We start from the raw sequence: 24456 nt of genomic DNA on the forward strand, positions 1-24456 counted from the left end.
AGGGCGTCAGTTCAAAGGCTTTCTCATTCCCAGGTTGCAAGGCTTCCCTTAAAGGGGAAGCCCTAACTTCTCTCAACAGAAATTCTAGAAGCCCTAACTTCTCTTGGCAGATTTTCCTCTTGGATTTATTCCCCCTTCTCTGCTGTCTCCAATCCCCCCCCCCCAAAAAAAAGAGGCTCCTGATGCTTTCCACATTTTGGATGTTAATAATTTTCACCCTTAAAAATGTCCTTTAAAATAAACAGCTTCTTCCAAGCAAATTTGTGGGGGGGGGGACCAGATGGACACACATCATGCACAATGGAGTTATCTCCAAGTGCAGTAGCATTTTCATCTCATATCTCCTTCTCCCACTGACAGTAAGAAGGAAGTTGGCTTCCACACTGTGTTTCCATCATTGTGTGGTTCCTTGAATACTGCTCTTGTTTAGTTTTTATGTAAGGCGCATCCACATGAGGCCTGAAACTTCAGTAGTTCATTCAGTGTTTGGATTTAACTCACCTTTATAGTCATTCTTATTTCATTATTCAAAACTCATTCACCAATCCTGTAAGGGAGATTCAGCTAAGAAATGGGGCAATCCAGTGACTCTTGTGGATTTTCTAGCCGTATGAAAACCTAGATTCCTTGAAGCGAGGTTTCTCTCATGCTTCCTTCAGCATGTCAAGCAAGCAATCTATGCAGACAACACTTTTTTCTACCTGTCTATAAGCTATGCTAGATTTGACTGTTCCTGACATTAGAAAAAACATGATATGCTTATTAAATCCATTAATTCTGCCATTAATAACTTGTGATGGTAAAATTAGCACTACCTTTAAACATAATGTATTAAGTTTTTATTTAAAATGTGTTTAAATTCCTCATATAATCTATGAATATTTTAAAACTCTGAAAGTATTATTTTAAATATTTTTTCTGGTCAACACAACTTTCTTTTAAAGGAACATTTCTGTTTAACATTAGAAATGGGACAACTGACAGAAAACGATCACACAGCAGGCATAGCACTTGGTACATTAGAGATGGAAACCTTTTATTTATATATTTTTTAAAAAAATAAAAACTATTTAAAATCCTCCAGTTAATTACACAGCATATTATGAAAGCTCCATGAAATGTTTTACTGTACTTTTTTGATAAAGTATGCAAAGCATTAATACTACCATTTGATTTTTTTTTAATTGTAACACCTAGTATGTTCCAATTTAAAGAATCACTTGCACAAAAAAATAAACACATTTGGTATAAAAGGTTTATCACTTTTAACACCCTTGTAATGATCTGTGCCCTGAATGGCGCCAAAACATAGAAAGACTAATGGTACTTTGTTTAAAGTGTACAAGAGTCTGTTTTTTGTTTGTTATGTACTAAGTACTCTAAAGGACACCAGCCCAGTGTATACAAGAACCATTTTCTTCAGCCTGCTGAATTTAAGTTTCAACAAGAAACAAAGCTATAAAGGCATTTGGAAAAATCCCTTTCCCTAACATTCTGACTTGCTGCAACACCCTATATACACAAACTTCCACATCACAGCTCTTGTGTACAGAACATGCAGCAAAATGCCAACTAAACTATAAAATCCTTCAAAACTTTCATTGGCTGGAATTTGGTTGAAGAGTGAATTATTGTAGAATGCCCGCTGCTTAGAGAAAATGGTTGGAGAGTACAAATGTCTGCATATGTTTGCCACTGGAACAATCCATGGCTAACTGGAAAAGTATTTATAGCACAACAGTAGTGCATAAATAATTTAGATACAATATTAAAACACAACTAGCAAAATTAAGTCAACATTTTATGACAGCTAAACTGAACCTTCTTTGACCGTTTGCAAAGAAGTGTTCCACCCCCCCCCTCCCCCCATCCACTCCATCCCAGTAGCACAATATTTTCCACCGATGTGGACAGGGCAGTTATTTATGTCTATTGCCCCTCCTCTTCATCGCAGCTGTACACTGTGGACAGTACCATTTCCCCTTAGGTGCCTCTGTCAGTCCAACACAGCCATAATGGAACCACTCGATAGGACACTGCAAGTCAAGTAATGAGAAGACATATGTAACTGCCAGAAAACTTTCAACACTTGAAGGAATTAATAAGTCTGCAGTATGGTCCATTTATATAAAGGGGAAAATGGAGAATAAAAATGCCAGCATTGACCAGGACAATTTGAAAATACAGTCTGGGAGTGGGGGTGGGCAAAGGCCTGATTTTCTTTGGACAACTTCTTAGGTTTAATTGTTTAACAGTCTGCAAGTGCTATGAGTTCTGTGGAATTATTACTCTGTCCCTCATCCTAGGGGTTTTGCACGTGACATGAGGTTTTAAATTACTGCCCTCCTCCACTCTACCCTGTACTTTAAAGCAGCTTTAAAAAATATCTACAGATACAGTATTAGCAGCATTTTCTAGAAGAAAGGAAACCCTGATGTATATGCACAATCCTCCGCACATGCCGGCCTTTATTTTTGGCTTAAAACTGTGATTTCTAATAATGCAATTTTACATCTAGAATCTTTCATCCTTTCCATACTTACATCTTGATTATCACAGCCCACCATTTCACCATAGGACACCTAGTTGAAAGGAAACAAAATCTTAGTGTCTTCCACAAAATACATTGTTTCAAAGATACTTCATTATCAAAGAGACATAAATGGGACACATGCATGGTTGTCCTAGGCTGGAAATGCATTCATGTTACACATTAGCTTTTCTGTTCTTGCCTGTTTTAGATTGGAAAAGATCAGCAGAGAATGCCAAGAACTCCCTATTTGGTTACCCAACAAATGTTTTGATTTTCTAGAATATCCAGTCCCATTTAAAGCATCTATTTTATACATGCTTGGTAGTCACTTTGATGAACTGCCTAGATAAAAATAACTGTTTTCAAAAGGATTAGAAGAAGATTATATCTTTCTATAAAAAGTGAAACAAACAAGGCAGGCACAAGGCACTTCTTATCCTCATCCCACGCTTCCTTATTCCAAATCTCTGCGCTCCATTTTAAGTGAATGGTTGTTTTGAGTGTTTTCAGATGGAAGTCTAGAGACATAGTTGCAGAACTCACAGCGCTAACCACCTACAAGGTGAAGTGTGCGGTTTGTGTTCACCTGCACAATTTATGTGATTAATATCAAGCATATATTCACCAGGAACTCAGACATATACAATCTAGCACAGAACTAAGTTTGCATCCAGCAAAGTTTAATTCTGGGAATAAGCTTTTGTGTGCATGAAAACATCTTTAGATAAGTTGAAACAGACTTCTTAGGGTTGTGCGATTCGGCAGCCAAAACGGCCGTTCCTGCCTGTAGCAGCCAGCGTTGCACCGCCTGGGGGGGGGGCAGCGCACCAGTCGACATACACGCGTAGTGCTGGCTGCTACAGGTGGGAACGGCTGCTTTGGCTGCCGAATTGCACAACCCTACCTCTTACATAAGGGTAGCAGGCAGGAAAGCTTGGTTTGTTACTCAGAGGTAGGAATCTTAGTGGTTGAGCAACCAATATATCAAATGTTAAAATGCAAATATTTATTACTGTTCTAGTGCAGCCCTCTTAGGGTCTTCCTCAGTGGTCTGATATTTAAATGCACTGATACAATGTTGTAGTAGGGACTATAAAGTGGTTAAAGGAATTCAAAGAGGATCCTGCTAGTATAAAATGTCTCAAGATACATATCTGTAGGAGCCTCCCATGCAAAGTATTCAATTTTTTAAAAGCACTAAAATATCTCAATATATTATTATTATTATTGTTATTATTGTTATTATTATTATTATTTCCCTCCTCCCCCCGGAGGCGGATCACAATCACATAAAATCCTCAAAACCCCCTAAAAACAATAAAACTAATACAGATAAAATAGCCTATCCACCAAGAGTTGTGGCGAAAAACTCACCTTGGACTAAGTCCCACATCCCGTCTAAAAAGGGAGGTTGAGGGTTGCTGATGGAGCTCGCTCCAATTTATGAGGGGGGGGGGATGATCTCCTTGCTGCCCAGCCTCAACCGTAGACCAGGTGGAAGAGCTCCGTCTTGCAGGCCCTGCGGAATGCTGGAAGTTCCTGCAAGGCCCGCAGGTCTTCCGGGAGCTCATTCCTTCAGGTCGGGGCCAGGATCGAAAAGGCCCTGGCCCTGGTTGAGGCCAGGCAAACTTCCCTGGGGCCGGGGACTACCAAAAGGTTAGCACCCGCAGAGCGTAAAGCCCTGCGGGGGACATAGGGCAACAGGTGGTCCCTCATATACACTGGGCCCAGACCGTGGATGGCCTTGAAGGTCAAAACCAAAACATTGAACCTGATCTGAAAAATAACTGTTTTAGAGTCATAGAGTTGGAAGGGACCTCATGGGTCATCTAATCCAACCCCCTGCACTATGCAGGACACTCCCAGCCCTATCGCTCATCCACTGCAACCTGCCACCCCTTGAACCTTCACAAAATCAGCCTCTCCGTCAGATGGCTATCCAGCCTCTGCTTTAAACATTTCCAAAGATGGAGAACCCACCACCTCCCGAGGAAGCCTGTTCCACTGAGAAACCGCGCTATCAGGAGCTTTTGCAGATGTCGAGACAGAATTAATTTCATCCCATTGAATCATCCCTTTTGAATTAATTTCATCCCATTGGATCTGTTCCATCCCTCCAGGGCAAGAGAGAACAACTCTGCTCCAGTTTTATACTTTTTAAAAAGCCATGTAATTTTTTTTTTTACGTTTTGTTTGCAGCAGCTTTTTTAAAAATGCCCTATCACCAGGTACTGGAATGTCTACCTCAGTCTTTTAACTATCTGTTTTTCTTCTCTTTTGTATCATTATTTTGGCTTCCCCTTACTTCTTGTTCCTGATTGTAAATGTGTCTTTCCCTTCAAGGTTATATAGCCTCAATGAGGACATAAATTGCTATTTCTCCAATGGATACAAAAATTACTATTAGTGTCTGTGTTTTAGTAACACCAATGTAGTAGTTCTCTGTATCTCTCCAGCATATTTTGTCAGTATTGCCCAGTGCTTCAAATTTTTGTATAGTTCTGAAATGATGGAATCACTATTGATAATGAATTTCTCATAAATCATGACCTTCATATTTTATAGTATGAAAACAAATGCTAAATTTCAATAATATAATACATTCCATAACTACAGAAACTAAACTGGAAGGGATAAAAACTACACCTTAAAAAAATTCAAATGTTTTGACAAGAGCTAGGGTGGTGAGGAGAAAGTACTTATATCACAGTAGCTGTAGATGCACTGTATGAATGGTCACAAACATCACAGAAAGCCAAGAAGAGATATATGTACCAGTTAATAGCTGAAAGACCTTCTTTATACGCCTTCTGGTACCTGATAGTTTAGCATTCTTGTGTGTGTGTGTTGGATGAAGCCAGTTTTTTTTCATTCAGTCTCCCATAGTTTTCTTCCTTCCAACTCCCAACCTACATGGCTTTTGTATATGAAAGTCCCATGATCTCTGGAACAGCCCTTTTTTTGGTGGTGAAAGGGGACCCCCTCCTTCCCTTTTACAAGCAGAAAAACTAGTTGGCTCCAATTCATTCACCAAATGATTCTGATCACAAGGATCTGTCTTATTATAGGATGACCATGCATTTTACAGTCCTTAGTGTTAACGTTACAAACTGAATAGTCTATTGTATAACATCTTCTGTGACCTGAAATGGTCTGTTCCAAGCAAATGAACCTACTAAATTGTACTGTCATAGTTGAAGCATTTTCTATGAGCACAATGTTTCATATTCTATTCCATGTCATGTTAGACAGGATTTACCTGATTACAAATGCAGTAGCGTGGCTCATTAGGATCGTATGTCCAATCAACCTGGTTATTAGTATCGGACTCAGGTATTACTGCTGTTTGTTGAGAAAGTTCCTGTGCTAGAGCAGAAGATGAGGAACATGATGACAAAGAGGAAGATGAGGAAGATGATGAGGACTGCTGGCTTGAAGATTTGTTATTGTTTCTGAAAAATAAATATATGCATACTAAATATTTTGTTTGCATCCTCTGCATAACAGAATGAATGCTAAAATCATGAGAATGCTACAATATTTAAGCAGTTTTACAATAAAGCATATATCACTATATACATTTTTAGCGCTAGCAGCCACATCAAACAGTTCAGAAAATTTTCCCAGGATCTGCATGGTGGGCAGTATTCCTTGTTTGCTTGTTTGTTTGTTCATAGAATCACAGAGTTGGAGAAAGCTATGCAGGCCATCTAATTCAATCTCCTGCTCAATGCAGAATCAGCCTATAGCATCCATGTATTTGATTTATCAATAGATAAAAATATTCACATATTTTGTTGTATAGTTTATAGCATATTATTTAAAAATGCTTTCTCCTCATATTAATTACGATATGCCTAAAGAATAGTTAGAAGCTTCATATTAAAAATATGTTCATTTTTTGATAGCTATACTTCTCAACTATCCAACAATTCCAAAGCAAAGCTCTGCATGTTTTAAGCCATCCTACAGTTTAAGAGGTCAGGAACAATGGCTCACAGTGTTCTTTCACGCTTTCAGCAGCACTACAATTGAACATCAATCTAAATTCATTTTGCAGGTCCCTTCTTGGCCGGGACCATTTAATTAACTAGTTTAGAATACCCTACATCCTTGCAGATCTTTTACTGAATTCTTCCATAATGCCTGGACTCCTCTACAGCCAATTCACAGACAACAACATTTAAAGCATCACTTTCCCCTCTTTGGGTCACTTAAAATGGGCTTGACTTAATATTTTATGACGTTTCAGAACATACATGCCATGCTGATGAACTACAATTAAGAGACAAGACTTAAAATCAGACTTGATAGCTTGGTTGTGAAGAATGGTGGCTTAGTTCATTCTAAAGATATGACTTGGGGCAAAATGAGATGTTATGGTGTCCAAGAACCCAACCTATGGATGCCAATACATTTTAGAGAAGTATTTGGCCATTTAAAATGTTGCAAGGGCTGAAAGCATGATGTAGCACGACTAGGTATTCTTGTGACCCCTCCCCCTCAAATATTTTACAGCATGGGGGACCCACACAAGATTACCTGGTCCTGCTGTGCTGCAGCTGCTGCAGTTGCAGCATGATTCCATAATGTCTAGTTTGTTCTTCAATGTATATTTAACACTAAGCGGCGGGGGGGGGGGGGCGGGGAAGGACCATAGCAAAGGGTAATAAAATAGCTGACAAGGAGAGAATCCCTGGGGTTTCTTGACAGCCTTGGAAGGGTTTCCTGAATAGGTGGAAGTTAAGTAATTTTTATATATTTTAAAATTTTGTTAAACATTGATCAGGTGCCACTTCTGGGGTTTCTCAAAACCTGAAAAATGTTTCAAGAGTTCCTTAATGGTAAAGAAGTTGAGAAAGGCTGACTTTGGTAGTCATATATATTTTTCTGCTCCATCCACAGGCAGAACCCCTTTTAATCAAGATTCTGTTATAAATAAGACTGTTGTGTGTGCATGCTGTGTGTACGTGAGTGCATTAGTGCACAAAAGGTTTTTAAAAGTTGTAGCTTGCTTTACTCTATCTGCTTAGGACAGGAAAAAACAAACATATAGAATACTGAGTTGTTTCTGTTAAAAGCTGTTAAACTATTGATGGTAGATTTCAGTTTATTCACAGTTCTTCATGGAATGCAGCAGACATAACCATTTTCATTAACTCACTTGCTTTTTCGGCCACTTCGAGAATCTGTGGTTGAAGTACTCAATGTCTGTGATAATGTAGAGGCCAAAGCAGATGACGAATAGCCAGTTGTGTCTCTGGATAATGAGAATTCTCTTCCGAGTTGAAAGTCATTGTTCTTAAAAGCTTCATAACTCGCTTTTAGGCTGGACGTTCTCCGTCCTTCCTTCATCTAAAACAGTAATAATATTGACGTAGTGAATATTTACTACACTTTGGATTGTTAACTAGCACAACACGCAGAGCATAAACTAGTTGGGCAGACTTCACTGAACTGCATCCCCCAATTTAGAATCCTGCATGATTATCACACCTACCATTTCCCAGAAATAGTAGTTTTGATCCAGACTAGATTTTTTCACGCACATAGGGCACTTCTGTCAGGGGAACAGAACATTTCTGCCTCCTCATTCTACTGCAGCCCACTGAAATTCTGCTCCTGGGGGACCCTCCGGAATAGCAAGGGCTCTGCGGCAGGAATAGGGAACTGGTGGAAATTACTCCACCCCTTTTGTTAGCAGAAAATTTAGTCTAAATCCAAACTAGTAATGAGAATATCCAGGGCTACTGCACCCCATGCCATTTTCAGGGGGATTCTGACCTCACACATGTGCACAGGACTGCAGCTTGAGCCTCTTTAAACACTTAGGATGTGCATCTGTCAATTTACTAATTGAAATCCAACTGAAATCCTGATTCATTCTGAGACATTTCTAATCTGAAATAAATTATTTCCAAGGTTTTGGTGGGTGGAAGTCTCCTGATCGGACTGTAAATTCTGGTGCTTTGTTGTTTGGATTCATTCTTTCAGGCAGAAGGTGGTAGAAAGGGTAATAGAAAGTTGAAATAATGACTGCAGACACATGCATTTCCAAGCAGAATAAGTAGTCCATCTTCCCACCAAAGAGGATTATTTTTATTGGCATTTTGCTGCAGTTTCAACCAATCACTGCAAACAGGAACTTTTCAAGTTCCACTTGCTAAAGGTATTCTACCATCTTCTAACGTTATGTGGGTGCTAGGCAGGCAAAATGCTTTTCTTGTGCTACTGGAAGAAAGGCAGAATAAGAGATGGGTGGAAATAGAGGCAGAGAGTGCAAGCGCCCCCCCCCCCCGGCAGATGGATTGCCTGGTGTTAGGGAGAGTAAGAGGCAGAAGCTCCCGTTTTGTCTCATAAAAGGTAGGTGTGATATCTGTCCAATCTGCTCCACAAAGGATAGACTGAACAATTCCATGTGAACATACTAGGAGATAGGCATGGCAACCTGGGAAGGGGAAGAGAAGCATAGGAGCAATGGTCCCATTCCTCTTCACCCCATAATAGAGAAGCAGTACCAGTCAGCCTCCATGACGGGGAAATAATTGGCTTTACTAGCCGAAAGGCTGAGTAATATATTTTTGCTTGCCCAGCAAACAAATAGTATGGGCCATTCCGCACCAGGATCTCTGTAGCAAATTGGTTGCAGAACGAAAAAACACCATTTTAAATAGTGGAATTTGTCGTTATGCATACCTGGCTTTGTAGTGGAATCCAGTTGCATTTCTATCGTTTCCCACAGGTTTCCGGTTTCGGCAAAAATCGCTATCCAGGAAGCGATATTGCCAAGCTTTGTCCTGCCCCTGGCCGTCAAGCAGCCAATGGGCGGCCGTTATCATGCTCCCAAAAAGCCCCTTTCCCTTTAAGAAAGGTTTTTAAAAAAAACATACACACACACGTTGCAACGAATCTGCGTTGATTCGTTGCAACGGAGAGACCCATCTAGCTAGCAGGTGGTGTTTGAGCTGCCGTTTCATCATTGCCACGCTCCCCCCGAGTGGAAAAAAAATATAACCCCCCCCCCCACAGGCGCGATTTTCAGCCGAAAATACAGTGAAAAATAAAGGGAAAATAAACCAGCAAACGGGGCTGTGTGTTGCTTCGTGCTTGGTAACTTAAAACAGCTCTGGGGAGGGACTGCAGCCAGGGAAGCCTCGCTGGGTAAACGAAGGCTCACCGGTGCATTGATCTCTGCTTGCTCCGAGAAAAAAAAAATGGCGATCGCCGGAAGATCAGAGGAGAGAGCTAGGGGGAGGGACTTTGCAGAAACCACAACAATGGTAACGTACAGAACTTTCCCGCTAGTGTTGCAGTTTGGTTGCAAGAGTGTAGCGCTTTCCGGAGGGTGAATCCATTTTTTGGGATTTCCCTGAAAGCGCTACAACAAAGCGCTTTTGGCGGATCGGTTTCAGGAGTGTTGCAGATTGTCAACGACATTGTGCATAACAGCAAAACAGTAGTGATTTCAATTTGTAACCTTTGTGCTGTTTTGAACGAGTGCGGAATGGCCCCATGTGTACATGCAGGAGGAAACAAAGGCAAAATCTAAAGTTTTGATAGCAAAAATATACTCACATGAGAGCTATAAGACAGTTGTCCCCAACCACCGGGCTCCACCCCCTGCCGCGGGAAGCTCGTCAGGCCGTGAGCAAATTGGCCGCCAAAGCCGCCAATTAGCTTGTGGCCTGGCGAGCTTCTTTCTGTCGGAGGGAGGGAGAGGGAAGTATGGCCGCCGGTGCAAACGCGTATATGCGGACCTGCCGCACATGCGTGTTTGTGCCCAGTTTTGCGCATGTGTGCATGCGCATAGCCGCATGTGCACGTTTGCGCTCCCACCGGGAGCACAAACTTGCATGTGTGGCTGGCCCGTGCATGCATGAGTGCGCAAAACTGCCACATGTGCGCATTTGCAGCCCCACCAATTGCAAACGTGCATGTGCGGCTGGTCTGCACATACACGTTTGCGTGGGAGCTGTCGTGCATGCGCGGGGGGCCCTAGTCGCCCTCCCCCCCCCTTGGCAGTGCTCCACAACTTGAAAAAGGTTGCGGACCACTGCTATAAGACATCAGCTATGATCAGATATCTCACTAAGCAAGACAGACCCTCAAGGATGGCCAAACTGTGGCTCTCAAGATGTCCATGGACTAAAAATGCTGGCAGAGGCTCATGGGAACTATAGTCCATAGACATCTGAAAAGCCAGTTTGCCCCCTTTGATATGCAAAGTCTCAACATCGGTAATTATATCTAAAATCACCAATTAATCCCTTTCTAGCTGAGGTTCATTAGGCGTAAAAGACAAGCAACTCCCCCTACCTTCATATTTAAAGAAAGCCTGATGTAGTGGTGGTGATACAGTTGTGATTTAGTTCAAAGCTGTATCTGATCTGAAGCTTGTTTTTATGTCCCTGGGCTTTTTTTGTTTCTATGGCAATAATATTTAATTGCAAACTACCTTGAGCAGACCTGTAGAGAGGCACCATAAAAAATCTCCCAAACACATAAATAATAACGAAATCCTGCCCCATGCTACACCTTACTCCAGTACTCTAAGCTTATTTTTCAGTCTGACTTCCAATATTAGTCAGGCAAACCCCATGAGAGCTGTATTTTTGTTAAAAAACTGACACAATTCTCTACATCATTCTAACAAAGGATAAATTCACTGATATGTTAAATAACACCTTTCTGTTAGCTGTAGAATATATTTTTGCCTATCTACCTGAAATGCAGCAGTTGAGAATTTCACCACAGCTTAGTGGAAAGGAAAGGTGGATACACCAAAAATACATTTCCACTGAATCTAATGGAAATTGGATTTTGAATATGACTAGTTTTAACTTTCCAAGCAATACTGAAAATTGAGCTAATCTAAATTTCCAAGTTTAATATATTTTATTAGTTTTAGATGAGGTAATCCTAGGATTTTCCTAATGAAGGAGTTTTGAATAGTTTCCAGTCTCTTCTCTTCCAGCCCCAGATCTCTGGAGCTGAGAGATAACTTAGCTCAAAAAGACTTTGAGTGCTAGGGCAACTAGTTGATCCCCACTGAAAAAAAACAAATTTAAGATAGTGCCAGATGAACGCTTACCCAAGAGAATACTGGCATTTAGAGGGGCCTTCCAGGACACTGATGCTTGGTAAATAATACCCAAATATCTGAAATAAGGGCACTGTTCAATCTGTTAGTTTTAATGGAGCAGCTATATTATAATTTTGGTTTGTTGTAGTTGATTATCAATAGCTCTTCTGCACAATAGGAAGCCAACTTGGCCAACATTCTCCCCAAGCCTGGCTCTGGTAAGGGACAAAACTACCATATCATCTGGTAGACCAGGACTGGGATCTTTCAATTAGACAGTATGGGGCTGCAGTGTTATGGGAATCCAAGTCCTGCAGTATGTCATTAATCTAAAAGTTAAACATAAAAGGGGCCAGAAGCCAACTCTGTTTAGCCCTAATCTTCAGTGGGATTGGATCTGAGCTATGAACCTGCCCTAACCGTTACATTAGAGTGAAGTTCTCTCAGTAGATGAAGTAGCCTCCTGTCAATATTGGTATTAGCCAATTCCTACCATAACCTGGCTCAATCTATGGAATCAGATAAATGCCGCAAATAGAAAGCCCCTTGTGAATTTAATATATTTTTTATTCAGGGTCCGTAGTATCATGCAATGATATATTTGTCCTATCTGCTCTCTTGCCAAAGCCAGGAGAGCTGAATTAGAAGCTTACTGAGCTCCACCCCCACCCCCTTTTTCTTCCTACTCTTTGAACCTCCTCTTTTGGGCAAACTTTATGACTCTCCCTCCTCCAGTGGGAGAACCTTCCCTTATCACCCCGTTTGTCCTTGGTTAGTTTGGTTAGATGGTGGAAATTTACTGCTGAGAACTGTAAGGGCAAGACCAGATGTCTCCACAGTGTTCTCGCCTTTTTAAATCAATAGTCTCTTCCTATGTGAACCACCCTTCCTGCCTGAACTAGGTAAAGGTAAAGGTATCCCCTGTGCAAGCACCGAGTCATGTCTGACCCTTGGGGTGACGCCCTCTAGTGTTTTCATGGCAGACTCAATACGGGGTGGTTTGCCAGTGCCTTCCCCAGTCATTACCGTTTACCCCCAGCAAGCTGGGTACTCATTTTACCGACCTCGGAAGGATGGAAGGCTGAGTCAACCTTGAGCCGGCTGCTGGGATCGAACTCCCAGCCTTATGGGCAAAGCTTTCAGACAGCTGCCTTACCACTCTGCGCCACAAGAGGCTCTGCCTGAACTACCCTCCTATAAATACACCCACAGGGGCAACCCACCCCTGCCTCAGTCAGTGTTCCCCTGCACCCAGTATGCTGTGTTTTCACATCATCTAATAGGACCTTTCAATAAAGACTAGCTTCTTAGCATCACATGTGTTTGGAGCAGTTTGGTTTGAGAGGGTCTCTCCCGATTGAGTGAGATCAGCCACTGTTCGTGACACTATTATGCTATGCCCCCTTCTAAAGCTAGCTTGCTCAGGATGGAAAAGATTTATAGAACATGCCCAGTCATCCAATGTATTAATTGGAAAGTGACTATATGACTTGGATGAAACATCAAGAAGACTATTTGGATGGTAATTAGTTGGCAAATCACAGTCCCCCTTTTTGAAAATGGGGGCTATGATACTCTGTTCCCAGCTGGGAGGAATTACACAGGTAACATTACAATGGATCACCAATGGGTGTTCAATGTATAGACTTCAAGGGGATCTGATTATCTCCAGGGACCTTGCTTAGAGTTAGGGTGTTGATCAACCGCAGGGTTTCAGAGAAGTTAACTGAGTCCCAATAAGGAAGGGTGTATCCACAATATCCAAAGTGTATCCACAATATCATCTGTTTTTTGAATATGACTAATTTTAACTCCAATATGAAGAATCCAATACTAATGTTTGAAATGATAAATGACCTGAATCCCCTTTTTTGCATACCCTCTATACATATAATTCAGTTGCTGACCAACTAAAATCTACTTTTATTTGGGCTCTGGCTGCAATCTAGTGCCAAAGAGTTTTAGCAAATAAGAATGGACATCAATGAAAACCTAAGGCCACAAGCCCATGCATTCTTTATGTGGAGGAAGTCCTGGTGAATATGGTGGAGCTGCTAAGTGCACAAGCATCAGACTGCTAAAAACAATCCAAAGTGAAGGACAGAAGTTTCCCTTCTAACGAAGACATCGGGTGACAGGTACTTACAAACATAACTTAAATTCCTTACCTGTGCTGTGGCTTGCACTGCCTGAGCTGCTGCCATGGTAATAGCACCAGCTCCAGCTCCTGAAGATAATGAGCCCAGGTTATACGATGCCAATGGCTGAGAAGAATTTGCATTATATGCACTGTTGGATGAGGATGATGAATTACTGTTTCGACACCCTTGATGAACAAAGGGAACATATTTATATAGTCTAAAGTGAAAACTGAAAGTAGATCTAGATTTTAAAAAGCTGAAAACCAGTGGTATCTACCAATGAAACCAAAGGCTGTAATTAAGTAATAAGGCACAATGTTTTGGGAGAATCCTTGGCACTGCTTTCTCCAGAAATGTTTACCAATTTGTTTACTTTTCCTCTCCAGGAATAAAGTGTAATAATGTTGTGAGGAAACAGAGTGACTCACCCCACATCAGTAAGTCATTATTAAATATTATATATAAGTAAGGAAGCAGGGCTGGTATCCAAATATGATACAACAACAATCACTTTAATGAAGATGATAAACTATAAATACATGCCCACAAAAGTGCACAGACTTGAAAACTAAATTCATATCAGTGGAATTACTGTAGAAAATGAGCCAAGAAAATAATCAAACCACCAGAATGTTTTTTTTCACAATTAAAAAAAAATCCGCACTAGATTATACATATCATTTGTTTGTAGGTCAAGTCTCTCGCACTTTCTAGAGTATGCAAGTCAAAGCAGTGTAATGATGAATACCTTTGTTAGCAAGAAAATGCATAATACTGAAAGGTTTTACAAACATGCTTCAATATATTTTGTGCTTCTGAAGAATAACGAAAAATTACAAATCTGCTTTTAAGATATAATCTGGCCTGCAATATCTCAGCTATTCACTATATATTTATTTCATTTATTATTTATTTATAATTGAATTTATACCCCACCCCTCCCGACGCGTGGCTGAATTGGGATATTGGTCACTGGAGTGGAGGATAAACTCTTACTTTAAAAGATCCTCCCACAACCTCCATAGAGTTTCAGGTTACCTTCATGCTACCTATAGAAGAACCTGGCAATACAAGGAATACACTACAGGCACAAGCTTTTTATCAGTGACAGCCAGTATAGTGCAATGGTTAGAGTGTCAGACTGGATTTGGGAGAACTAGGTTCAAATCTTTACTGTGCCATTTAAGCTGGCTGAGTGACCTTGGGCCAGTCACACATATTCAGCCTAACCACCTTCACAAGGTTGTTGGTGTGAGGATAAAACAGAGGAGAAATGTGGGTTATTAATGAAGTAAATATAAATAAGTAAATGCAGGTTAGCAGGCTGAAAGGAAGCAAGGGGCCTAAAAGGAGAAGATGGATACATTTATCCAATCCACATTTTTCTTCCCACAAGATCCTTTAGAAAGCAATGTACAAGGTTAAACAATTGGCTGTGGAAGAAAAATGCATCTTCAAAGACCAATTCATACCCCAGCTACCATTATGCTTTGAACTCCAAAGATAGGGAAAAGAAAAGCCTACTCATAACATAAAGAAGACTCCTTTGAGAACAATTTCCTTCTCCACAAAAAATGCCACTAATTTTTCTGCAGAGACAGGAAATTCAGCAATGTCACCAGATGAGCTAATGTTCAGAAACAGTTTGATTATTGGTCACTCCTTGTTCTTAGGAATTAAAAAACGCTACCCACCAAGTACAAATAGCTGGTGAGATGGCCTCCTTCCCAAGTTTAATAAGTTCCACTACTGAATTACAGACAAATCTAGGCATAGCTGTTGTGGTTACTTACTTCGTGTCTCTGAACTGTTAACTGTAATCTTTACGCCCCTAAATATTTTGAGGGAAAAAACCCTTTACCTGCCTTTATTCCAAGAAGAAGAATCCTATCACTAAATCTAAGAAGACTATTGTTAAATGCTCACGTCTGAAACTTTAATTACCTGTTGCATTTTCTTTGGAGGCATCTGAAGTAAGAGTTGACAGAAGGGCTTCAGACTTAAACTTCTTTTCAGGAACATGATCTGCTGTTGCATGGTGAGATGAGGGATTATGCTTCCTCTCTAGATTTAGATGAGAACAATACATTATTAATCCAAAGAAAACTGTAGATTCACAAATGCAAAAAACTTAATTACAGAGGGCAGTTTACAACGATAGGAACAAACATAAGGACATTGACTTTAAATAAATATTAATAAAACCATAAAAACATTAACTACTGTCTCAATAAAAACACTGAAAGCATTAACCCATCTAAGTGCACCAGTGAAATCCTCTGGTGTAGCCTGGTTGCAGCATTCATCATGGGGTTTTTTTCCAGGGAGTTCCTGGAAGGACCTAGACATTATGGACTAGCTGCAGTTCCCAGGTCAAGGATTAGGGCAGGCCCGCATACTGTGAGTTACAGAAGTCCAATCTAGAGGTGACCATCACATGGATAACAGTGGCTAGATGCTTCAGGGCCAGGTAGGGCACTAGTAGCTTGGCTTAATGAAGATGGAAAAATGCCATCCGGGCTACTATTTTGATGCATGCCTCCATTGTAAGAGTGCCAAGAATCACACCCATATTCCTAGCTTCATGGACAGCTATAAGCTGAACACCATCCAGGCGGAGTACGCATGCTTTTTTGTTTGGCCTTTTTCTACCCAGCCACAGGACCTCTGTCTTTAATCATATGAACAACGGTCCACAAGAAGAATTCTATATAAGTTTTTTTAAAAAAAAACATGAATCAAAAATAGAAGCTAAAATATTTAACTTACTCTCTACTGGAGTGTGTGAATGAGCATGATGATTATTCAGTGGTTGTGACGGTGTATCCAGTTCCAAAGAACCTATGGGAACAAGAATTTGCAAGAGTCAAATATAGCAATGATAATCTTGAAAACTGTAGCTTCATTTGCCTATGTGATTCTTTAAAACTGTTATGTAAACATAAATGAAACTACACACACATATCTCTACTTCTTTAAATGGCCCATGAAGTAGGCATACTAGCAGTTGCAGCTGAAAGAAAGAAGTTAGAACTTTTTTTTTGGGGGGGGGGAATCATGCCAAAGAACAACTTTACAGGGACTAGGAAAAAAACCACACATACTTACGCCTTTCCAGTATTTCTGTAATCCCAGCATTATCTGCCTCAAGTTCCATTTTAAATTTAGCTAATTCCTGGTCCAATTTTCTTAAATGACGATCTACCTAATTTAAGAACATAATAAAAGAAATTGAAACTAGTTTGCAGCCAGTCATAGAATCAAAACACTAATTGGGCTTCGACCAGCTTTTTTGCTAGTTAAAAAGGCAGGTGAGGTCATCTCTAAATTCCCAAAGAGGAACACATGGATAAAACTCGCTTCAGCAATTGGGATCTGTAACAGGGAGGAGAACTGTGCAAGTGTACGCTGAAGTTAAACAGATGCCGACCACTGAGAACAAGGCATGGAAGCCATACTGTTTCCTTATCAGCCTCCTCCACAAGCAACTGGTATTTGCATATATACTCCGTGTGTGTGAAAGTTCTATTTAGCTACCTTAGTAAATAGACATAGTCAACTTCCATTATCTAACTTATATATTTATAATAAGTAAATATATTTATAACTAGTAGTAGAGCCCGCTGAAGCCAAAATTCAGCGGACGCTAGGGGCCTGGGGAGCTTTTTTCTCCTCCCCCCCCCCAATCTGGAAAAAAGCTCCCCAGCCGCGGAGCACCTTCCCTGGGGCCTGGGGAGCTTTCCCCCCCCCCCCGTTCCTGGAAAAAGCTCCCCAGGCCCCGGGGAAGGCGCTCCGCGGTTCTGCGGGCGCTAGGCACTTACAGAGTTGGGCTCTGTCGGGCAACGGGGCCTCCCCCAGGCGGCGGGCTTTTGGCGGCGGTGGCGGGCTTTTGGCGGCAGGGCCTGCCCCGGGCAACGGTATTGTCTTCGGCGGTGGCTGCCCTGGGCGGTGGTCTTGTGGCGACGGCGGCCTGAGGCGGCGAGAGGCGCTTCGCCTGTCGCCCTGTCAGGCCGCCGGCCGAGGGAGCCACCTGCAGCCGCGCTCCGCGCAACTGCCAGGGGTTCCCTTGGGCGGCGGCCTGACGCGGCTAGGCGCTTCGCGTCTCTCGCCGCCTCAGGCTGCTGGGCAGGGAGCCCCCGGCAGCCGCGCTGCGCGCGACTGCCGGGGGCTCCCTGGGGCGCCTCTTGCCGCCCCAGGCCGCCGCCGCCGCAAGACCACCACCCAGAGCAGCCCCCACCGAAGACAAAACATCGCCGAAGACAATACCGTTGCCCGGGGCAGGCCCTGCCCCCGAAAGCCCGCCGCTGCCGCCAAAAGCCCGCCACCGCCGCCAAAAGCCCACCGCCTGGGGGAGGCCCCGTTGCCCGACGGAGCCCAACTCTGTAAGTGCCTAGCGCCCGCAGAGCCACGGAGCGCCTTCCCCGGGGCCTGGGGAGCTTTTTGCAGGAACGGGGGGGGGAGGGAAAAAGCTCCCCACGCCCCAGGAAAGGCGCTCCGCGGCTCGCTTCGCGCCTGCTGATTGGTCCCTCCGATTGTCTGTCATAAGGAAGGGACCAATCCGGACCCTTCCTCATCCTGGACACATCCCGCCCCAGGAGGGCTTACTGTTTTAATTAGTCCGTGGCGCCCGTGGCGCCACGGGTGGTGTACAGATAAGTAAACTCATAAACATACACCTTCTGGAAATTAAAGGTAAAGGTATCCCCTGTGCAAGCACCGAGTCATGTCTGACCCTTGGGGTGACACCCTCTAACGGTTTCATGGCAGACTCAATACGGGGTGGTTTGCCAGTGCCTTCCCCAGTCATTACTGTTTACCCCCCAGCAAGCTGGGTACTCATTTTACCGACCTCAGAAGGATGGAAGGCTGAGTCAACCTTGAGCTGGCTGCTGGGGTCGAACTTCCAGCCTCATAGTCAGAGCTTCGGACAACATGTCAGCTGCCTTACCACCCTGCACTTCAAGAGGCTCTTTTAGAAATTAATTACCTCAGTTAATTATGTACTGTATAAAGAAACATGATTTTATCTACCTAAATCTAGCTGAACTACTTTAAAATATTATGTCTAATATGAATGGTTGCAAACTACAATTGCAATAAAAAAATTCACCAACGTACAACTAATTTCACAGGATCATGTTAACTTTGGACTCATTCAATAAAAAAGATAAACCCTCCTTTTTCCTGACACCCAAGTAAGAAACCTAATAAAAGCAGTTTGCGATATTACACAAGTCTAACATTTATGTTTGATGATTCAGATCAAAGAAGTCAGATCTCATTAAGGCCTAAAGTAGTTTTTCCACTAGCAGCATACAATTTTCTGATGGACTGAAGCACTAACAGTATAATCCCATGCATGTTCAGTCAGAAGTAAGGCTCACTTTATTTATTGGGTCGTACTCCCAGTTTAAAAGGCATGGGATTGCAATTGTAATCTTATGCACACTTACTCAGGAGTAAGCATCACTGGCTCCAGTGAGACTTACTGTTGAGTAAACAAACATAAGGTCTTTGTATTGCTTTTTCCATTGTTTACAGAAGTTAATTTCCATTCATTTATATATGCTATTCTGACTAAAGTCTTGAGCACTGACGATCAAGGATACACAGATAGGCAGAAATCCATTAAAGCTCACCATTGTGCACACAAGCCATTAAGTGCTGAATTTAAAAGAGACATTTAAACAGAAAAACAGATTTTCAGTTACACTTCACATATACACCAAAATGTTAGATGTCAAGGGAAACAAGTATTAATGCTTTTAAAGCAAACTATAACCCAGCATGTGTCAAATATAAATTCAACTTTACTTACTAAATCATATATTTGATTGGCCAACTGTACTTTTTCATCAGCATCTTCCAGAGCTTTGTAATAATCCTTAAACGAAATAAAAAAGTGAAATATCTTTAGAAATAATTATTACAAATGTTGCCTAACACTATAACATCAAAATGCCTGATGATTAATACTTTGTGAAAACCGAATTGGCCTTATATTTCCATCCACCTTTTTGCATTTTCTTACTTTATATTGTGCCTAGCTCACAAATGTTCGGCACACAAATGTAAGGCTTGGGCCTGCTTAATTGAACAGATAGTTCTACTGAGAATAAAGATTCCAAGGCAGATGTTTTGTCCACTAAGCCAGTGGTCCCCAACCTTTTTATCACCAGGGACTGGTCAATGCCTGACAATTTTACTGAGGCCTGGAGGGGGTAGTCTTTTACTGAGGGACGTCGCCGCCGCCACCTGAGCACTTGCTTTCCTGCCAGCGCCCCTGACTTCCCACCGCCCGCTGGGTGGTGCTGCCAGCAGCAGCTGCACAGTGCCATGCCGAGGGGTAACCCCAGCCATAGCGGCTGCTGGAGAGCACCAAAGGTGAGCCAGCAGCAGAGTGGCAGGGCAGCCCCCGAGGCAGCAGCCGGGGAGGAGGATGAGGAGGAGCCAGGCAAGCCAGTTGGTGGAGGCACTCAGGGGTGGGACAGCTGCCCTGAGTGGGTATTAAGCACTGAGTGGCACTTAAACCATGAAACACGCTCCTCCTCCAAGGCCTTACCAGAAATATGTGGAACAAATAATGCTGGCAAAATTAAATATGATATACTATTCAGAGCAGTGTTCTATATTTCAAATTCAAAATCCAGCTTGATCCATATACCCTGATTTCAAAGAACAGGAGGAAAATCCGATATACAATGTAATATCTTCCTTGAGGACTAAGACTTCAGAACAGAAGACAATGTGTCCATTGAGGACAATATTCCAAGAGCAAACCTTCAAGTTAGGGAAGGAAATCTGGCAAAAAAATCAGGGAATCAGTTCAAGCAAATACTCACAAGAAAGAAAAAACTGAAAGTTGTGCTTTAAACACTAAGCCATGTATGTTGTGCCCTTCTACTTTTCTGCTATACACCATATTCCTCCATCATTATATGCTTTCACATATGCTAAACAATAATTTTGAAATTAACTGAAAAGTTCTTAGTATCAGAGGTGCACTTTCCATAGCAGGACTGTCCTTGTAACAGATGAGGTGCAACACAAGCAAAATGAAGGTCTTATGGAATGGGGCCAGTTTTGAGTGCTTTCATGGCTCCCACATAAGGATACCTAATTTCGGCTTCTGGAAGGGAATCCCCTGCCCTCCCTCCCATCCTCGCTTCCTGGCAGAAGTGACATTGGGCTGCATGCCAACATTACATCTGGGGAAAAAACAGACTTGAGGTCAGATGATGTCCTAGAAATTCTAGGGTGATACCAGAGTTTCTAGATCACTGGCCAACACACTGAGATTTTAAAAATAGCCCAATGTAATTTCCACCCCTTGCCCTACCCCTGAAGTTCCTGGGAATGGCAAGCTATTGCCTGGCATACTTTCTCCAATACTACTTAGGTGAGACAGTTTTCATGAGAAGCTTTCCCTCAAGTTAGCTGCAGGTATATTGTCAGAACTAACTCAGAGCCTGTGATTTGGGGGGGGGGGGATTTAACTAGTTTTTACATTGCTTTTACCTTTTTAATTGAAGTCATTTGTTCTTCTCTCCACTCTGGTTTGTTTTTCTTTGCATTCATAAAAAATTCATTTACTCTTTGCTCCAGCTGATCCATTGCATCTTAAACATACATAGAACATCAAAGTATGTTCATTTATCTGCCACACACTGTAGGTCAATATACTTGCAGCCACATTTATTATCAAAATGAACATTAACAGTCATTAAATACAAACTAATATACAAGTCAACAGCACTCACTGTTTGTTTTACTAACCCTCCCCAACTTATTTCTAAGTAGTATGTTAGCATTGACATGCCTTTCTTTAAAAAAAAAAAAAACAGATGTTCTGTAAAATCAACATCCATCTTTGGATTCTTAACCACTGACTTTACTAGAATCATAGGAAGGGATCTCCAGAGTAATCCAATCTAATTCTACATCCCCCGATTCCATGCCCAAATGATGCTTCCTCCCAAAAAGCCCAGAATCCATGGCCAGTCTAGCCTGGAGGAATTTCACCTCCCAACCCCAAAGTAGCGATCAGCATTTCCCTGGGCATGCAAGACAGGGCCACAAGAGCCACCCACTTCCAATCTACCTAAATTCACAGAATCAGCATTCCTGTCAGATGACTGTCTAGCCTCTGCTTAAAAACTTCCAAAGAAGGAGAACCCACCACCTCCTTTCACTGAGGAACTGCGCTGTCAGAAACATCTTCCAGATATTTAGCCATAATTTCATCCCATTGGTCCTGGTCCTACTCTCTGAGGCAACAGAAAACAACTCTGCTCCATCCTCTATGTAACAGCCATTCAATCACTTGAAGATGGCTATCATATCTTAGACGTTCCTTAGTAAATGCCAAAGTGTGCTATTCACAGAGCTATTCCAGTCTAAACCCAATGATTTCAGGATTGGACTGCAGGAACTCTGGACAGGACTAAAATGTAACTGCGATAAGAAACCCCACATGGACCCTACTGCAAAGTTTCATCTCTAGCCTTGTAGGTCTCTGGGAAGGTGGCATAGACACTTCCCAAAGAAGAAACATATTTACTTAGAAACACAGGCATTAGTAAGTTCAACGGAGCTAGTGTGTTATTAACTGTAGCGCCCCACATAACCGCTGCAAATGATGATAAATGTTACTCTTACGACCCACCTAAAATAAGCAACATCATATTTGCTGCCAACTTTAGTCAAGAGTTCGTTCTGCGGGACTTCCTCCGCTTCGGACGCAGCCGGGTATCTCCTGCCCCGGGAACTCTGCATCGCTCGTGCGAGCCCCTGACAGCTGGCCGACCTAGACTCCGCCCCCCCCGCGCGACTTCCAGCCCTCCCCTCCCCAGCTGAGCGGCGCGTGAGCCGAGGCGCCCTGTGGGCGGGGCTGACTCACGTACTCTGCACCTGCAGGTCCATCTCGCGCATCTCGGTGAACCTGTCGCGGAGATCCATGGGAAGTTGTTCGATCACTGCAGGGAGGGGGAAGGAGCGAAGGCGCGCGTCAGTCAGCTGCGGCGGCCGCCATGAAAAGGGAGGGGGAGGAGGAGAAAGGGGGAGGAGCTTCCGCCTCGCTCTCTCGCCGCTCCCCCTCCCCTTCGGGCCTGGCGCCCCCCGCCGCGTTCCCCACCCCAGACTCACTCTCGAGGTAGTCCTCCAGGTACAGCATGGCGGCGGCGAGGCCCGCGCTCGGCGGGGCTCCGTGGTCCTTGCAACGGTCGAGGAGAAGGGAGGGGGGGTTGGGTGGTTTCGAAAAAAAAACACCGCCTCGTCCCTTCCAATATGGCGCCGGCACCGCCAACAACACCGCCAGCTCAACTCAGCGAAAACAACATTGGCGGCTGACGGCTCTCGCTTCGGCCGCCAGGCGATTGGCTGCCTGGGCTTCTGACGTAGCCCGGCTGCTCGCGCCCTCCTGTTGCCTGCTGGGAAATGGAGTTCCACGGGCCAAGTGCCAGAAGCAGGAACTACGTATCCCACCATGCCTCGTTCCGGAGAGATGGGGGTGGAGCGAAGAGTTGCGTGCATCCTGAGGATGCTGACCTGGGGGCTCCGTCGGACGCCGGCCAGCCTTGCATGCTCCTGACAGCAGATTTGAGTTCTGGGAGGAAAAGATCGAGAGTCCTCTTCCAGAAAGTGCTGCTAAGTTCCTGATTCCCTGTCTAGACTCCAGAGAATTATAAAAACCAGTGAGATGCAGAGTAAAGTGGAACGTCAAAGCTTGGGTTTAGAGTGGCTTGAGATTCAGTTGGGAGTGGATCGAAATCTAGTTCAGTCAAATGCTTTAGGATGCTTTGGGCTGATCCTGCGTTGAGCAGGGGGTTGGACTAGATGGCCTGTATGGCCCCTTCCAACTCTATGATTCTATGAAATGGGAAAATGGTAGCGGGAACTCTTTAAGCATCCCAGAGGACTGCTGCCTTGTGCTTCTGTTGCAAATCTTTGTGTTTGTGCTGGTGTCGTTTTCCCTTATGACCGCACTCCATCGCCACTATCAGTAGAGGTCTGCTCTCTGAAATGAATTTGGCTCGTTTCCTCTCTTATCTTTTAAGTATAGACACTTTGTCACCGCCCTCTGTCCAACAGTTGCTCTTCTACAAATCTCTTTGGTCAAGGAGCACTTCTGGGTTAAAAGAAATTATATTGATTTTTGATGCTAACAAGAACCCGTACTGTGCACTGATGTACTACAAAATACTGAACAAAGTTTTGTACCTTGGCATGAGTAAAACCCTAATAGCCTCTAACCAAGAAGATTTTAATTATTGACAATTGTGAGAGGCCAATAAAGTTTAATACCAGCTATGAACCTGGGTGGAATGTGGAATTGTATAACCTGATCTCGTCAGATTTTGGAAGCTAAACACAATAAGTGCTTTGATGGGAGGCCACCAAGGAAGACTGCAGAGGAAGGCAAAGGCAAACCCACTGCTGTGTAATCACTGGCCTTCAAAACTCTGTCATTGGCTTAATGGCACATTACACAACAAATGAATCTGAGTGAGAAATTCTAATGTACTTGCATTTTGCTGGCAGCTGTTGTATGCAGTGGTATTGCTTTCTGACAGTTTGTTTAGCAAGAAAGCCATTTTAGTTTTTCCTACCAGTAATCTAACATTTTGAAATGAGTGGTCTTGCAAGCAGGCTGTATATGATTTATAACTGACAGTGACAGCACATAGTAGAATAATCTTCTG

At 42.9% G+C, this 24456-nt stretch overlaps 1 protein-coding gene across 5 annotated transcripts; it reads right to left on the reverse strand.

Annotated features, from left to right (window-relative positions):
• Positions 1-1015: 1015 nt before the first annotated feature.
• Positions 1016-23096, reverse strand: ING3 (inhibitor of growth family member 3). 5 transcript variants are annotated; one of them, XM_077338405.1, is made up of 12 exons: positions 22901-23096; positions 22660-22731; positions 21275-21375; positions 19575-19640; positions 16865-16961; positions 16526-16597; positions 15701-15820; positions 13784-13842; positions 7698-7888; positions 5793-5985; positions 2544-2582; positions 1016-2036 (listed from the first exon to the last, which is right to left on the reverse strand). In XM_077338405.1, exons 1-12 carry the CDS (start codon positions 22926-22928, stop codon positions 1920-1922), a joined length of 1155 nt encoding a protein of 384 aa, XP_077194520.1. In that variant the 5' UTR covers positions 22929-23096; the 3' UTR covers positions 1016-1919. The 5 variants fall into 5 exon arrangements, with proteins under 5 accessions (XP_077194520.1, XP_077194518.1, XP_077194521.1 ...); XM_077338403.1 differs by having other exon boundaries at positions 13784-13941; positions 22901-23094; XM_077338406.1 differs by having other exon boundaries at positions 13784-13941; positions 22667-22731; positions 22901-23089.
• Positions 23097-24456: the final 1360 nt, after the last annotated feature.

The sequence above is a fragment of the Paroedura picta genome, chromosome 5 (assembly GCF_049243985.1).
Source record: "Paroedura picta isolate Pp20150507F chromosome 5, Ppicta_v3.0, whole genome shotgun sequence".
In the NCBI taxonomy this organism is placed as follows: Eukaryota; Metazoa; Chordata; class Lepidosauria; order Squamata; family Gekkonidae; genus Paroedura; species Paroedura picta.